The 17916-nt window shown below is 38.5% G+C and overlaps 1 protein-coding gene across 1 annotated transcript in view; it reads left to right on the top strand.

Annotated features, from left to right (window-relative positions):
- LOC127847281 (neurobeachin-like protein 1) overlaps positions 1 to 17916 on the top strand; it is a 124093-nt gene that overhangs the window by 41990 nt on the left and 64187 nt on the right. Inside the window, exons 19-21 of the mRNA XM_052379086.1 lie at positions 1712 to 1862; positions 2677 to 2894; positions 8662 to 8751. Of these exons, the coding sequence (XP_052235046.1) occupies positions 1712 to 1862; positions 2677 to 2894; positions 8662 to 8751 (459 nt within the window). The remainder of the gene's footprint in view (positions 1 to 1711; positions 1863 to 2676; positions 2895 to 8661; positions 8752 to 17916) is intronic.

Genomic DNA, 17916 nt, shown 5'->3' with positions numbered 1-17916 from the left:
CGCTTTGTAATTATTGCATAACATTATTTATTAGTACTACGCTGCACACAATATAAAACTAATTGTAAATACCTGGCATATACTATTCAATAATTTTTTTTATTATTGTTGTTCTTTATTGATGTTGATATTTTGTCTGCCATCATCAAATTACTTACTCTTTTACACTTTTACAGCCTACTTATTATAACACTATCCATATTTGTTTTCCTTATATTGACACATGTCTTCACTCTTGTATGGTAAGAAATTACTGAGGGTGTATATCTCATACACCATCAGTTACAGTGTAACTAATCATACAGAGCATGTGTATGTAACCCGTTATTGGTATGTATTGTTTATAAAGCATGTATTGGCAAATGACATGATTAAAACACAACTTGGCAATACAAAAGCACTGAACTTACTTATAACTGGGTCCATCACATTGTACATCATTAAACCTTTTCTTTATAAGAATGACTTGATATGAAACACTGCAAACCTAACATGGAATATTGCTTGATCATCATGTGACCTGGGTTAAAACCAAACAAAAACAAGTATCGTGTTCAAGGTAAATTTAATAGTTTATTTACATCTCATCAACACAATATTACACATTACGGAGCATTACACTAGTATCATAAAACACATGTGTTGCCTCTCAGCATTCTGACCTATAAGAGATGGTAATGTTGCACAAATTATGTCATCCACTAAATAGCCCCGACACAAGCGCTGAAAGAGCCAGACACACAAACACTGAGAGCTGTTTACTGCTTGATATAACTTGCACAAAATACATCATAATATATGTATAAAACACAGACACTAAATATTTATAAATATTGCTAAGAATATTACCGTAATTACTCTATGTTTTCGGACACTTAAAAATAATAAACAAAATTCTTGTCCGAAAACTTAGATAAGAAAAATATTGAAAAAATTTTGAGACATAAATAACGGACGAAAACTCGTGTGTCCGAAAATAAAGAGTCACGAAAAATTATTATTTTTGCTAAAAAAGGGGGTGTCCGAAAACTTAGAGTGTCCGAAAACATAGAGTAATTACGGTACTTCAATTTCTTTGCGTGAAGAAAGATGACTTGAGACAATCCAACAATCCACACATAGATAGTGAGTTTGATCAAACTGGGCATTGCTGAAAGATCCGGCAGGTTAAATCGAGCAAATTGTATACCATACATGGCACTCAGATCTACATAGGATCCAAAACACCATTTACCATGAACAGACCAGGACCAGGTGAAAAGCAACTCTAATCTTTGTGATTTGAAATCTGAGTGAAGTTACAGCAAACCAAATATAGATGTGGACTATGCCATGTCATTGTTCTCTACTGTATTACAGCTTATGATAACAAAATCTATTCACACACAAAGCAAACAAATATCCACTACATAACCAAGTATTCTGAGATAACTTGGCTAAATGCATGTGCGTAAAGTATTTTCCTAGATAAGCCTTGCAGTCTGCACAGGCTAATCAGGGACCACCCTTTCCGCATTTATTGTATTTTTCGTTTAAAGGAAGTCTCTTCTTAGCAAAAATCCAGTTTAGGCAGAAAGTGTTGTCCCATTTAAGCCTTTGCAGACTGCACATGCTAATCTGTATGACATTTTAAGCACATGCATTTATCCCAGTTTTCCGAGAACTAGCCTCATATAGACCTTAATGTACTTATTTTCATTCTGTTTTCCAGCCCTTCACGGCATGTCAGGTGGGAGCCCCAGTTCAAGGTCAGCAGGCGCAGGCTGAAGACGGTGCAAGTCCTGACACTCCTGCTGTGAAGAGAATATCACCCTTTAAATTTCTCTCTCGAAGCAGAAGCAAACCAAACAGCGACGTCCCAGGTGTGTAGGCAAATTGTTACCCTCTTTTGTTATCTTTAAGTTTAACCTTCTCCTGCTCAGAATCTAAGTGAAAATGGCCATAGGCAAACAACATAAACCTACAACAGCCTGCGAGTAACGCACAGTCGGTACAGGTTTAATGCTGTTTGCTGCTCATCTGTAGCTTAGGGTTGGAATTAAAGACTTGAAATCTTGAATTTAGTAAGAAAGTTCTTTTATTAAATTTGGTTTTCCTAGCACGTCAAAGTATGATCTGAGTGGTTAATGGTTCAGCAAAGACAAAGCATTTTGACCTGTTTGATTGTGAAAGTTTTCTCAGAGCATTTTAAAGTACAATGGTAATATTTTGTAATGTTTGACAATTTTTCTAGTTTTTACCATGAGCTTTTCAAAGTTGAAAATTAAAATGAAATGAAATTTAGGTACATAAAGAACATTATTTTGGTACGTCGGTACTTTTCTCTAAAAAAAAGTCTTGTTGCAGTTGCTATATTTGTTTATAATGATGATAGTAATGATGATGCTGTTGATGATGATGATGATGATGATGATGATGATGATGATGATGATGATGATGATGATGATGATGCAGATGATGATGATGATTAGGGCTTCAACTGCTGAGGATGATATTGTCTGATGATAATTAGGATGACGATGATGGTGATGGTGCTTCTGTTGATGATGAAGATGTTAGTGCTGCTGCTGATGATGTTGGTGGGGCTGCTGATGCTGCTGTTAATGATGATGATGATGAAGTTGTGTGTGATGTTTATATTTATGATGACCTAAAGTTACCTACCCTGTGTTGCAGGCATGGAGAGCACTGCTGCTGGTAGTCATGATGACCAGTGTGGTTTGCCGCTGCCTCTGATTGGTCAGATTGGCTCGGTGTGTGTGCTACACGAGGCTCTCACGGCTGTGCAGGTCAAGTGTCTATACAAGCTGGGACCCAACTCTCTGGAGGCGTTCTCTGACAAGAGTGAGCTTTTAGACCTGCCTGGCAAGATGACACTCTACTATAATGCAAGGGTAGGCTACTCAGTGTTGTTTTTTTCTTCAAATTAAAGGCAGTTATTCGACCCCATTTCCAATGTTTTAAAGTATATTATTTTCCCAAATGACTGCCTAAAAAAATTTTTTATTGAAGGTTTGCAAAAAAAAAATAAAGATAATTTTATTAGCTCATCTATTTTTTGAAAAAAAATTATGAGCTATTGTCATCACCTTGGCGTCGGCGTTGGCGTTGGCGTTGGCGTTGGCGTTGGCGTCGGCGTCCGGTTAAGTTTTGCGTTTAGGTCCACTTTTCTCAGAAAGTATCAATGCTATTGCATTCAAACTTGGTACACTTACTTACTATCATGAGGGGACTAGGCAGGCAAAGTTAGATAACTCTGGCGTGCATTTTGACAGAATTATGTGCCCTTTTTGTACTTAAAAAATTGCAAATTTTGGTTAAGTTTTGCGTTTAGTTCCACTTTTCTCAGTAAGTATCAATGCTATTGCATTCAAACTTGGTACACTTACTTACTATCATGAGGGGACTGGGCAGGCAAAGTTAGATAACTCTGGCATGCATTTTGACAGAATTATGTGCCCTTTTTATACTTAGAAAATTGACAATTTTGGTTAAGTTTTGTGTTTAGGTCCATTTTATTCCTTAAGCATCAAAGCTATTGCTTTCATACTTGCAACACTTACTAACTATCATAAGGGGACTGTGCAGGCAAAGTAATGTAACTCTGACTGGCATTTTGACAGAATTATGTGCCCTTTTTATACTTAGAAAATTGAAAATTTGATTAAGTTTTGTGTTTAGGTCCACTTTATTCCTACAGTATCAAAGCTATTGCTTTCATACTTGCAAGATTTATGAACTATCATAAGGGGACGGTGCAGGCAAAGTTATGTAACTCTGACTGGCATTTGGACGGAATTATGGGCCCTTTATACTTAGAAAATTGAAAATTTGGTTAAGATTTATGTTTTGGTCACTTTACCCCTAAAGTATCATAGATATTGCTTTCATACTTGGAACACTCACAAACTATCATAAGGGTACAGTAAAAGGACAAGTTGCATAACTCTGGTTGTCATTGTTACGGAATTATGGCCCTTTTTTGACTTAGTAACTTTTAATATATGGTTAAATTTTGTGTTTCGATCCACTCGAAGTATCAAGGCTATTGCTTTCAAACTTCAAATACTTACATGCTATCATGAGGTTACTGTACCTGGCAACTTGAATTTTACTTTGACCTTTGAATGACCTTGACTCTCAAGGTCAAATTATTAAATTTTGCTAAAATTGCCATAACTTCTTTATTTATGATTAGATTTGATTGATACTTTGATGAAACTACTCTTACCTGACATACCACAATAGACTTCACCCAAACCATCCCCCGTGCCCTCCCCCCCCTCCCCCCCTCCCCCCCCCCCTAATTTTTTTTTTTTTTTTTTTTTTATAAGATCATCTCACAAATGACCACCACACCCTCACACTATACCCCCACCCCACCCCCCCACCCCCCCCCCCCAAATTTTTTTTTTGATTTTTTTTTTTTTTTTTTTTTTTTTTTTTAAGATCATCTCACAAATTATCACCACACCCTCACACTATACCCCCCCCCCCCCCGATTTTTTTTTTTTTTTTTTTTTTTTTCGCTTTTTTGGAAGATAATGTAATAAATGTCCACAACCCCACACTATACACCCCTCTTCACTCCACTCCTCCCTCCTTTGTGATTGAAAATGAGAGTCCCTTCACCTTTAAAAAGAAAATAGATGAGCGGTCTGCACCCGCAAGGCGGTGCTCTTGTTTCTAAATGAAATGCAAGATTTCTATTATGCAGGGGTGATCAGCTCAGTTTGTTTTAACCTATTTATTTAAGCATATTTTCATCAAAATGCCTAGGCTTAATGAAACGCTCTCAAGTCAGTAGAACTAGTACTTTGTGTCCTTGGAGAAGATCTATAAGAATGCGAGGTGAACACCATTTCCACAACGCGAAACAGTGCAAAAGATGTTCCGCAATACATGATTAATATTACAAACAGCACATCCACTCCTTGTGTCATGTTTAACTGCATATGAATAAGTATCGAATAGTGTGTTGGTTCATTTCAAAACTACTAATAATAAGTATACACAGTTCAAATTTAATTATTAGCGAGAATTTCATCATGTTGTGTGTTTAAATTTGAGGTACGTTCTAGTAAAACTGGGTGTTGTGCATTTTCATTAAGTTCCATCTTAGATTAGCTGTGAAATGCGCACAGGCTAATAAGGAATGGCACTTTCCGCATTATATAAATGGATTTTTTGCTAAGATGATATTTGTTTTACACAAAAGCCAGGGGAAAGTGTTGTCCCTAATTAGTATGTACACACTGCACAGGCTTTTCGGGGACAGCACTTTATGCACATGCATTTAAGGGACTTGATCACAGATTTTCGTATTACAAAAAATGCTTTTTTATATGTAACTAAAAAATCTACAGCCTTAACTTATTATAATAGCGAGAAAAAAAGTGTAATAATCAAAGATTGACATCCCCGGGAATTCAAATCCGGTCCTTAGGAAAAACAAGTCAACACGCTACCACAACGCCACACACTGGAGCCAACATAACAGCTATACTAATACTCCACGTATTTTCTAAATTATCCAGGAAAAGCTTTATTATTTTATGGATTTAGAATGTTGTTTACCTGTTATTGAAACGATGATTCAAACATTTGTCTTAGTCAAAAGCGTTATTTTGCTTGTTTACTTATAATGCGTACATGGTGAGCTATTGTGATCGCCTTTTGTCTGTCGTGCGTCTTGGTTCGTCGTCAACATTTGCCCTGTGAACACTCTAGAGGCCACATTTATTGTCCGATCTTCATGAAACTTTGTCAGAACATTTGTCCCAATAATACCTCGACCGAGTTTGAAACTGGGTCATGCTGGGTCAAAAACTAGGTCACTAGGTAAAAAAAAAACGAAAAACCTTGGGAACACTAGAAGTCACATTTGAAACCCAATCTTCATGTAACATGTCAAAATGTTTGTCTTAATGATATGTTGGTTGAGTTCAAAAATGGTTTCGATCCATTGAAAAACATGGCCGCCATGGGGCGGGGCAGTACTCCTTTTATGGCTATAGAGAAACCTTGTGAACATTCTAGAAGTCACAATTTTTGCCAAATCATCATGAAACTTGATCAAAACATTGGTTTCATTAATATCTCGGACGAGTTTGAAAATGGTCTTGATCGGTGAAAAATCATGGCCGCCAGGGAGCGGGGCAGTTTTCTCTATATGTATATAGTGAAAACATGTTATTGCTGTAGAAGTTACATTTTTAATCCAATCTTCATGAAATTTGATCAGAACATTTGTTTCCTGGATACGACGGTTGAGTTTGAAAATGGTTCGGATCGGTAAAAAAACATGGCCGCCAGGGGGCAGGGCAGTTTTGCTTATATGGCTATAGTTAAACCTAAGTAAATGTTAACACTCTAGGAGTCACATTTATTGTCTAATCTTTATGAAACTTGGTCTAAACATTTGTTTTTATGATAGCTAGGCTGAGTTTGAAAATAGTTTTGATCTGTTGAAAAATATGGCCACCAGGGGGCGGGGCAGCTTTGCTTATATGGCTTTAGTGAAACCTTGTTAACACTCTAGAAATAACATTTATAGCCCAATGGAAATTGGTCTGAAGATTTGTTGTATTGATAGCTTGGCTGTGTTCGAAAATGGTTAAGGTTTGTTGAAAAACATGGCCGCCAGGGTAGTGGCAGTTTTCATAATATGACTATATTAAAACCATGTTAACACTCTAGTTGTAATGCGGATGTTGGTGCACAATGATGATGATGATGATGATGATGATGATGATGATGATGATGATGATGATGATTATGATGATACTGGTAATGGATTCAGAAACATTAACCACAACCCAAATATCTAATTATAATTATTGCATTACTCAAATTAATTATTGCCATTACTTATGATTGTTATCAATATCTTTGCAGAAATTTAACATAGTGGGTAAACCAATAAAACAACAAGAAGTGTTACATATGAATCTTGTTTGACTTTTCATTCACTTATCCTAGGCTACTCTCTATAAAACTCATGTATACCTGTACTTGCATTGTTGCCAGGTGGTAATTGTGTAACACTCCTGGAAATTGACCCCAATTAACTGGGCACTTTCATCAAAGACCTTTGTGTTGATGTCAGATGGAAACCATTCATTAAATAGATAAGACATTACAACTTGAAATGTTTTACCCCTACAATTTTTAGTAAGTCAGTAGTTTGTGTTTGATTATGAAAGATTTGTGATTTTAGCAGGTTTTATTGTTGTTTCAATTGGAAATATCAATGCAAGGTGAATCCTAAAATTGTTCCAGTTGTTTAAAAACACTTTGTCAAAAATGTGAACAATTTGGTAGTAAAAACAACACAACTTATCACATCTTTTAAGAAGCACACACAGCTGTTTGAAGAAAAGTTGATTTGCATTTGTTTTTGCAAAAATAATGTATTTATGCTACATATTTTTTGTGCATTTAAATTACAAATAGTTTGATAGTTGTTTTGATGATACAATATGATACATTTTCAAATGTCTTGTGTGTGTATACTTCTATATTTGCACCCATTTATAACTATAAGAAAGATCAAGTGATGTTTTGTTCTATAAAAGAAGATCAATATTGAATTTCTAGTAGCTGTACATATTCTCATACTCATTTACTTTTTTATAACTGACTTTGATATATGATAACAATTCAAGATATTTTATTTAATTATGCAAAAACGATTTTACAAAAACACACTCTCTTTAACAAATACGGTTGTTTTCAGTATCTAAAAGTGTTCTTGCTAAACAGATTGCAAACAGTCATCCCCTATAAGATGCTGAGATGCTAATCTCATGATCTCAAATTTGGACAACAATTTGTTAAAAAATGTACTTCCATTTTCTTTTGCTGATGCTCATTATTAAATTACTGTCCTTATATTACTTTTATCCAAAATAATAGCTTTGTCGCAAGGGATAACAAATGTCTATTTAAAAAAAATTTAAACACACACCAAAACTACTGATAGGGCATATATGTATATATCTGCAGAAACAGCAAACCTTTTCTTTTCACAAAACAACGTTGACAACCCTTGTTTCCTGGCTACGACGGTTGAGTTCAAAAATGGTTTTGATCCATCTAGTAACATGACCGCCAGGGGGGGGGGGGTGGGGCATTTTCCGAAGATTTATATACTGAAAAAGCCTGTGAACACTCTAAAAGTCACATTTTTTGGACAATCATCATGAAACTTGGTCAAAACATTGGTTTTATTGATATGTCGGATGAGTTTGGAAATGGTCGTGATCAGTGGAAAAACATTGCCGCCAGGGGATGGGGGAGTTTTCTCTTTAATTATGTTTGTAAGACGCATTTTCCTTATATATTAAAAAAAATCTGGGTATTAAAAACATGGCCGCCAGGGTGGGTGGGGTAATTTTCTATATAGGCCTATTGCGAATACTTTGGAACACCTTATTTTTAAAGTCAGTCTTGTAATACTATTAACTTAAAATATTTGCTGAAGAGTTTTAATCTTTGTTTCTTTCCATCTAAGTCTCTCAGGTGAGCAACCCAGGGCCCTTTGGGGCCTCTTGCTTGAATATATGACAATTTTTTGGGAAATTTGCCAAACTGTAAACCAGCCTGTTTAAGCACTGTTTTTCAAGATTCTCATTTAGTTTCATAACGGTTCTCTTATAGGCATGCAAGGCTTCCAAGATTACTGATCTCTCCTCCAATCAAAATGACGGAACTTTATCAGGACAGAAGTGTGTAACCTGGGATATTAAGGTAGGCCTCTACTAATATTGGAACCGGAGTCAGTTCTGTATTGGTACACTGTGGAATCTTTTCTGTTTATTTTAAAGATTCTTATTTTTATGCCCCCAGTTGGGTGGCATATGGCAGTCGGACTGTCTGTCCGACCGGCATTCTGTTTCAAGAGTTTTTTTCATTTACACATTGAGATATTTATTTGATTTTTGGTGTGTGTCTACCTGCATGACATTCAGTTTTTTTACGTATGTTGAGTTTTGAGACAAAAGTGAAATGAGTGATCATTTGGCTGTAGTGACAAATATTTTGTTTTATTTATTACTATAGCTCCTCGTCCCATCCATACACTAGTGCTAATAGAAACATACACCAGCACATAGTATGTACCAAGAAGTAGATAGCCACTGATTTCCATCCATAGTTTGTTTTGTAGAATGTAGCTCCTTGTTCTTAGACTCTTCCCTGACCTTTAGCTCTTGAAATACGTTCTCCAGCCCCGCGTTTATTACCACCCCTAGAACCAGGTATAGGGTTCGACACAACGCCGTGCACGGCTAGAAGCAAAAATAACATCACAGAAATGCACAGATATATACTGGAACCACTAACAATCAGAACTTGTAATGTTGTTTTACATTTAATAGGATGCATGAAACAACCTATTCTAGCACGCCAAATTTTAATACAAACACCAATAATGAGCTATACTAAGTTGCGCTCAATCCAAGTGTAACAAAAACGAAATAAGCGGAGGTTTTACACAAAACCTGATTGACCAGGTACAGGATAAATAGTAAAGTACAGGTAGTGTTATTAACAATAGATCATCGATACCACCGTTATCAAAGTTATTGAGAATAAAGTTTGTCAAAATAAGTCGTTCACCTCCAGATTAAAAAATCAGTACGATATATCCTTTCATATATTTACCCAACTTAAATTATCCGTCTATAATTCGCAATTCACAGTTTAAATCACTTTTTCTCTCAGCAAAATATAAACAAACTTTCAATCAAAGGAAATCACTCTTCTAAGCATTAGTTCATGAACACGTGCCCAAAATCGCCATAGCACATAGTATGTACCAAGAAGTAGTTAGCCACTGATGTCCCAGGCACAGGCTAATTCTAGTAGAGAAATACACCAGCTATAGTATGTACCAAGAAGTAGGTAGCCACTTATGTCCATCTATAGTTTCTGTTTTGAAGAATGTAGCCTCTTGTCCCAGGCACGGGCTGGTTCTAGTAGAAAAATACACGAGCACTTAGTATGTACCAAGAAGTAGGTAGCAACTAATTTCTGTTTTTAAGAATGTAGCTCCTTGTCCCATGCACAGGCTAATGCTAGTAGAGAAAAACACCAGCTCATATTATGTACCAAGAAGTAGGTAGCCACTGATATCCATCCATAGTTTATGTTTGTAGAATGTAGCCTCTTGTCCCAGGCACAGGCTATTGCTTTTAGAGAAATACACCAGCACTTAGAATGTACTAAGGAGAAGATAGCCACTGATATCCATCCATATATTCTGTATTGTAGAATATAGCTCCTTGTCCCAGGCACAGGCTAGTGCTAGCAGAGAAATACACCAGCACATAGTATGTACCAAGAAGTGGGTAGCCACTGACGTCCATCCTTAGTTTATGTATAGTAGAATGTAGCTTTTTGTTCCAGACACAGGCTAGTGCTAGTAAGATACATCAGCACTTAGTATGTACCAAGAAGTGGGTAGCCACTGATATCCATCCATAGTTTATGTATTGTAGAATATAGCTCCTTGTCCCAGACACAGGCTAGTGCTAGTAGAGAAATACACCAGCACATAGTATGTACCAAGAAGTAGGTAGCCACTGATATCCATCCATAGTTTCTGTACTGTAGAATGTAGCCTCTTGTCCCAGGCACAGGCTAGTGCTAGAAGAGAAATACACGAGCACTTAGTATGTACCAAGAAGAAGGTAGCCACTGATATCCATCCATAGTTTATGTATTGTAGAATGTAACCTCTTGTCCCAGGCACAGGCTAGTGCTAGTAGAGAAACACGAGCACTGAGTATGTACCAAGAAGTAGGTAGCCACTAATATCCATCCATAGTTTATGTATTGTAGAATGTAGCCTCTTGTCCCAGGCACAGGCTAGTGCTAGTAGAGAAATACACCAGCACTTAGTATGCACCAAGAAGAAGGTAGCCACTGATATCCATCCATAGTTTATGTATTGTAGAATGTAACCTCTTGTCCCAGGCACAGGCTAGTGCTAGTAGAGAAACACGAGCACTGAGTATGTACCAAGAAGTAGGTAGCCACTAATATCCATCCATAGTTTATGTATTGTAGAATGTAGCCTCTTGTCCCAGGCACAGGCTAGTGCTAGTAGAGAAATACACCAGCACTTAGTATGCACCAATAAGTAGGTAGCCACTGATATCCATCCATAGTTTATGTATTGTAGAATGTAGCCTCTTGTCCCAGGCACAGGCTAGTGCTAGTAGAGAAAGCACTTAGTATGTACCAAGGAGTAGATAGCCACTGATATCCATCCATAGTTTATGTATTTTAGAATGTAGCCTCTTGTCCCAGGCACATGCTAGTGCTAGTAGAGAAATAAACCAGCACTTAGTATGTACCAATAAGTGGGTAGCCACTGATATCCATCCATAGTTTATGTATTGTAGAATGAAGCCTCTTGTCCCAGGCACAAGCTATTGCTTTAAGAGAAATACATTAGCACTTAGTATGTACTAAGGAGTAGATAGCCACTAATATCCATACATGGCTTCTGTATTGAAGAATATAGCTTCTTGTCCCAGGCACAGGCTAGTGCTAGTAGAGAAATATACGAGCACTTAGTATGTACCAAGAAGAAGGTAGCCACTGATATCCATCCATAGTTTATGTATTGTAGAATGTAGCCTCTTGTCCCAGGCACAGGCTAGTGCTAGTAGAGAAATACACAAGCACTAAGTATGTACCAAGGAGTAGATAGCCACTGATATCCATCCATAGTTTATGTATTGAAGAATATAGTCTCTTGCCCCAGGCACAGACTAATGCTAGTAGAGAAATACACCAGCACATAGTATGTACCAATAAGTATATAACCACTGATATCCATCCATAGTTTATGTATTGTAGAATGTAGCTCCTTGTCCATAGCACAGGCTAGTGCTAGTAGAGAAATACACGAGCACTTAGTATGTACCAATAAGTAGGTAGCCACTGATATCCATCCATAGTTTCTGTATTGTAGAATGTAGCCTCTTGTCCCAGGCACAGGCTAGTGCTAGTAGAGAAATACACGAGCACTTAGTATGTACCAAGGAGTAGATAGCCACTGGTATCCATCCATAGTTTATGTATTGTAGAATGAAGCCTCTTGTCCCAGGCACAGGCTAGTGCTAGTAGAGAAATACACCAGCACTTAGTATGTACCAAGAAGTAGGTCGCCACTGATACCAATCCATAGTTTCTGTATTGAAGAATGTAGCTCCTTGTCCCAGGCACAGGCTAGTGCTAGTAAAGAAATACACCAGCACATAGTTTATGTATTGTAGAATGTAGCCTCTTGTCCCAGGCACAGGCTAGTGCTAGTAGAGAAATACACCAGCACTTTGTATATACCAATTAGTGGGTAGCCACTGATATCCATCCATAGTTTATGTATTGTAGAATGTAGCCTCTTGTCCCAGGCACAGGCTTTTGCTTTTAGAGAAATACACCAGCACTTAGTATGTACTAAGGAGTAGGTAGCCACTGATATACATCCATAGTTTCTGTATTGTGGAATGTACCTCCTTGTCCCAGGCACAGGCTAGTGCTAGTAGAGAAATACACCAGCACTTAGTATGTACCAAGGAGTAGATAGCCACTGATATCCATCCATAGTTTATGTATTGTAGAATGTAGCCTCTTGTCCCAGGCACGGGCTAGTGCTAGTAGAGAAATACATGAGCACTTAGTATGTACCAAGAAGTGGGTAGCCACTGATATCCATTCATAGTTTATGTATTGTAGAATGTAGCCTCTTGTCCCAGGCACAGGCTAGTGCTAGTAGAGAAATACACCAGCACTTAGTTTGTACCAATAAGTATATAACCACTGATATCCATCCATAGATTCTGTATTGTAGAATGTACCCTCTTGTCCCAGGCACAGGCTAGTGCTAGTAGAGAAATACACCAGCACTTAGTATGTACCAAGGAGTAGATAGCCACTGATATCCATCCATAGTTTATGTATTGTAGAATGTAGCCTCTTGTCCCAGGCACAGGCTAGTGCTAGTAGAGAAATACACCAGCACTTAGTATGTACCAAGAAGTAGGTCGCCACTGATACACATCCATAGTTACTGTATTGAAGAATGTAGCTCCTTGTCCCAGGCACAGGCTAGTGCTAGTAGAGAAATACACCAGCACTTTGTATATACCAATTAGTGGGTAGCCACTGATATCCATCCATAGTTTATGTATTGTAGAATGTAGCCTCTTGTCCCAGGCACAGGCTATTGCTTTTAGAGAAATACACCAGCACTTAGTATGTACTAAAGAGTAGGTAGCCACTGATATACATCCATAGTTTCTGTATTGTGGAATGTACCTCCTTGTCCCAGGCACAGGCTAGTGCTAGTAGAGAAATACACCAGCACGTAGTATGTACCAAGGAGTAGATAGCCACTGATATCCATCCATAGTTTATGTGTTGTAGAATGTAGCCTCTTGTCCCAGGCACAGGCTAGTGCTAGTAGAGAAATACACCAGCACTTAGTATGTACCAAGAAGTAGGTCGCCACTGATACCCATCCATAGTTTCTGTATTGAAGAATGTAGCTCCTTGTCCCAGGCACAGGCTAGTGCTAGTAGAGAAATAAAGCAGCACTTAGTATGTACTAAGGAGTAGGTAGCCACTGATATCCATCCATAGTTTATGTATTGTAGAATGTAGCCTCTTGTCCCAGGCACAGGCTTTTGCTTTTAGAGAAATACACCAGCACTTAGTATGTACTAAGGAATAGGTAGCCACTGATATACATCCATAGTTTCTGTATTGTGGAATGTACCTCCTTGTCCCAGGCACAGGCTAGTGCTAGTAGAGAAATACACCAGCACTTAGTATGTACCAAGGAGTAGATAGCCACTGATATCCATCCATAGTTTATGTATTGTAGAATGTAGCCTCTTGTCCCAGGCACGGGCTAGTGCTAGTAGAGAAATACATGAGCACTTAGTATGTACCAAGAAGTGGGTAGCCACTGATATCCATTCATAGTTTATGTATTGTAGAATGTAGCCTCTTGTCCCAGGCACAGGCTAGTGCTAGTAGAGAAATACACCAGCACTTAGTTTGTACCAATAAGTATATAACCACTGATATCCATCCATAGTTTCTGTATTGTAGAATGTACCCTCTTGTCCCAGGCACAGGCTAGTGCTAGTAGAGAAATACACCAGCACTTAGTATGTACCAAGGAGTAGATAGCCACTGATATCCATCCATAGTTTATGTATTGTAGAATGTAGCCTCTTGTCCCAGGCACAGGCTAGTGCTAGTAGAGAAATACACCAGCACTTAGTATGTACCAAGAAGTAGGTCGCCACTGATACACATCCATAGTTTCTGTATTGAAGAATGTAGCTCCTTGTCCCAGGCACAGGCTAGTGCTAGTAGAGAAATACACCAGCACTTTGTATATACCAATTAGTGGGTAGCCACTGATATCCATCCATAGTTTATGTATTGTAGAATGTAGCCTCTTGTCCCAGGCACAGGCTATTGCTTTTAGAGAAATACACCAGCACTTAGTATGTACTAAAGAGTAGGTAGCCACTGATATACATCCATAGTTTCTGTATTGTGGAATGTACCTCCTTGTCCCAGGCACAGGCTAGTGCTAGTAGAGAAATACACCAGCACGTAGTATGTACCAAGGAGTAGATAGCCACTGATATCCATCCATAGTTTATGTGTTGTAGAATGTAGCCTCTTGTCCCAGGCACAGGCTAGTGCTAGTAGAGAAATACACCAGCACTTAGTATGTACCAAGAAGTAGGTCGCCACTGATACCCATCCATAGTTTCTGTATTGAAGAATGTAGCTCCTTGTCCCAGGCACAGGCTAGTGCTAGTAGAGAAATAAAGCAGCACTTAGTATGTACTAAGGAGTAGGTAGCCACTGATACCCATCCATAGTTTCTGTATTGTAGAATGTAGCCTCTTGTCCCAGGCACAGGCTATTGCTTTTAGAGAAATAAACCAGCACTTAGTATGTACCAATAAGTATATAACCACTGATATCCATCCATAGTTTCTGTATTGTTGAATGTAGCCTCTTGTCCCCGGCACAGGCTAGTGCTAGTAGAGAAATACACCAGCACTTAGTATGTACCAAGGAGTAGATAGCCACTGATATCCATCCATAGTTTCTGTATTGTATAATGTAGCCTCTTGTCCCAGGCACAGGCTAGTGCTAGTATAGAAAGCACTTAGTATGTACCAAGAAGTAGATAGCCACTGATATCCATCCATAGTTTATGTATTGTAGAATGTAGCCTCTTGTCCCAGGCACGGGCTAGTGCTAGTAGAGAAATACACGAGCACTTAGTATGTACCAAGAAGTGGGTAGCCACTGATAACCATCCATAGTTTATGTATTGTAGAATGTAGCCTCTTGTCCCAGGCACGGGCTAGTGCTAGTAGAGAAATACACGAGCACTTAGTATGTACCAAGAAGTGGGTAGCCACTGATATCCATCCATAGTTTATGTATTGTAGAATGTAGCCTCTTGTCCCAGGCACGGGCTAGTGCTAGTAGAGAAATACACCAGCACTTAGTTTGTACACCAGCATACAGTATGTACCAAGGAGTAGATAGCCACTGATATCCATCCATAGTTTCTGTATTGTAGAATGTAGCCTCTTGTCCCAGGCACAGGCTAGTGCTAGTAGAGAAATACACCAGCACTTAGTATGTACCAAGGAGTAGATAGCCACTGATATCCATCCATAGTTTCTGTATTGTAGAATGTAGCCTCTTGTCCCAGGCACAGGCTAGTGCTAGTAGAGAAATACACCAGCACTTAGTATGTACCAAGAAGTAGGTAGCCACTGATATCCATCTGTAGTTTCTGTATTTTAGAATGTAGCTCCTTGTCCCAGGCACAGGCTAGTGTTAGTAGAGAAATTCACCAGCACATAATATGTACCAAGGAGTAGATAGCCACTGATATCCATCCATAGTTTATGTATTGTAGAATGTAGCCTCTTGTCCCAGGCACAGGCTAGTGCTAGTAGAGAAATTCACCAGCACATAATATGTACCAAGGAGTAGATAGCCACTGATATCCATCCATAGTTTATGTATTGTAGAATGTAGCCTCTTGTCCCAGGCACAGGCTAGTGCTAGTAGAGAAATACACCAGCACTTAGTATGTACCAAGAAGTAGGTAGCCACTGATATCCATCCATAGTTTCTGTATTGTAGAATGTAGCTTCTTGTCTGAGGCACAGGCTAGTGCTAGTAGAGAAATACACCAGCATACAGTATGTACCAAGGAGTAGATAGCCACTGATATCCATCCATAGTTTATGTATTGTAGAATGTAGCCTCTTGTCCCAGGCACAGGCTAGTGCTAGTAGAGAAATACACCAGCACATAGTATGTACCAAGGAGTAGATAGCCACTGATATCCATCCATAGTTTCTGTATTGTAGAATGTAGCCTCTTGTCCCAGGCACAGGCTAGTGCTAGTAGAGAAATACACCAGCACATAGTATGTACCAAGGAGTAGATAGCCACTGATATCCATCCATAGTTTCTGTATTGTAGAATGTAGCCTTTGTCCCAGGCACAGGCTAGTGCTAGTAGAGAAATACACCAGCACTTAGTATGTACCAAGAAGTAGGTAGCCACTGATATCCATCCATAGTTTCTGTATTGTATAATGTAGCATCTTGTCCCAGGCACAGGCTAGTGCTAGTAGAGAAATACACCAGCATACAGTATGTACCAAGAAGTAGGTAGCCACTGATATCCATCCATAGTTCCTGTATTGTAGAATGCAGCTTCTTGTCCCAGGCACGGGCTAGTGCTAGTAGAGAAATACACCAGCACTTAGTATGTACCAAGAAGTAGGTAGCCACTGATGTCCATCCTTAGTTTCTGTATTGTAGAATGTATCTCCTTGTCCCTGGCACAGACTAGTGCTAGTAGAAAAATATATCAGCACATAGTATGTACCAAGAAGTAGGTAGCCACTGATATACATCCTTAGTTTATGTATAGTAGAATGTAGCTCCTTGTCCATAGCACAGGCTAGTGCTAGTAGAGAAATACACCAGCACATAGTATGTACCAAGGAGTAGATAGCCACTGATATCCATCCATAGTTTATGTATAGTAGAATGTATATCCTTGTCCCTGGCACAGGCTAGTGCTAGTAGAGAAATACACCAGCACATAGTATGTACCAAGAAGTAGGTAGCCACTGATGTCCATCCTTACTTTCGGTATTGTATAATGTAGCTCCTTGTCCTAGGCACAGGCTAGTGCTAGTAGAGAAATACACCAGCACTTAGTATGTACCAAGAAGTGGGTAGCCACTGATATCCATCCATAGTTTATGTATTGTATAATGTAGCTCCTTGTCCTAGGCACTGGCTAGTGCTAGTAGAGAAATACACCAGCACTTAGTATGTACCAAGAAGTGGGTAGCCACTGATGTCCATCCTTAGTTTATGTTTTGTAGAATGTATCTCCTTGTCCCAGGCACAGGCTAGTGCTAGTAGAGAAATACACCAGCACATAGTATGTACCAAGAAGTAGGTAGCCACTGACGTCCATCCTTAGTTTATGTATAGTAGAATGTAGCTCCTTGTCCCAGACACAGGCTAGTGCTAGTAGAAAAATATATCAGCACATAGTATGTACCAAGAAGTAGGTAGCCACTGATGTCCATCCTTACTTTCGGTATTGTATAATGTAGCTCCTTGTCCTTGGCACAGGCTGGTGTTAAGAGCTGCAAGAAGCACATGTATGTAGTATATACCTACAAGTATCTAATCTGTGTTCATCAATATTTAGTTTCTTCCTTTTTTACCAAATTACTATTTAATATATGAATTGTTAATTATTTTTTAGTACAATTGATTTTTATTCTCAACTGTTTCTAGAATCCTGTTCATGGTT

The sequence above is a fragment of the Dreissena polymorpha genome, chromosome 10 (assembly GCF_020536995.1).
Source record: "Dreissena polymorpha isolate Duluth1 chromosome 10, UMN_Dpol_1.0, whole genome shotgun sequence".
Classification (NCBI taxonomy): Eukaryota; Metazoa; Mollusca; class Bivalvia; order Myida; family Dreissenidae; genus Dreissena; species Dreissena polymorpha.
Note: the sequence above shows the minus strand (reverse complement) of the source record. Positions and strands in the feature narration are given on the sequence as shown.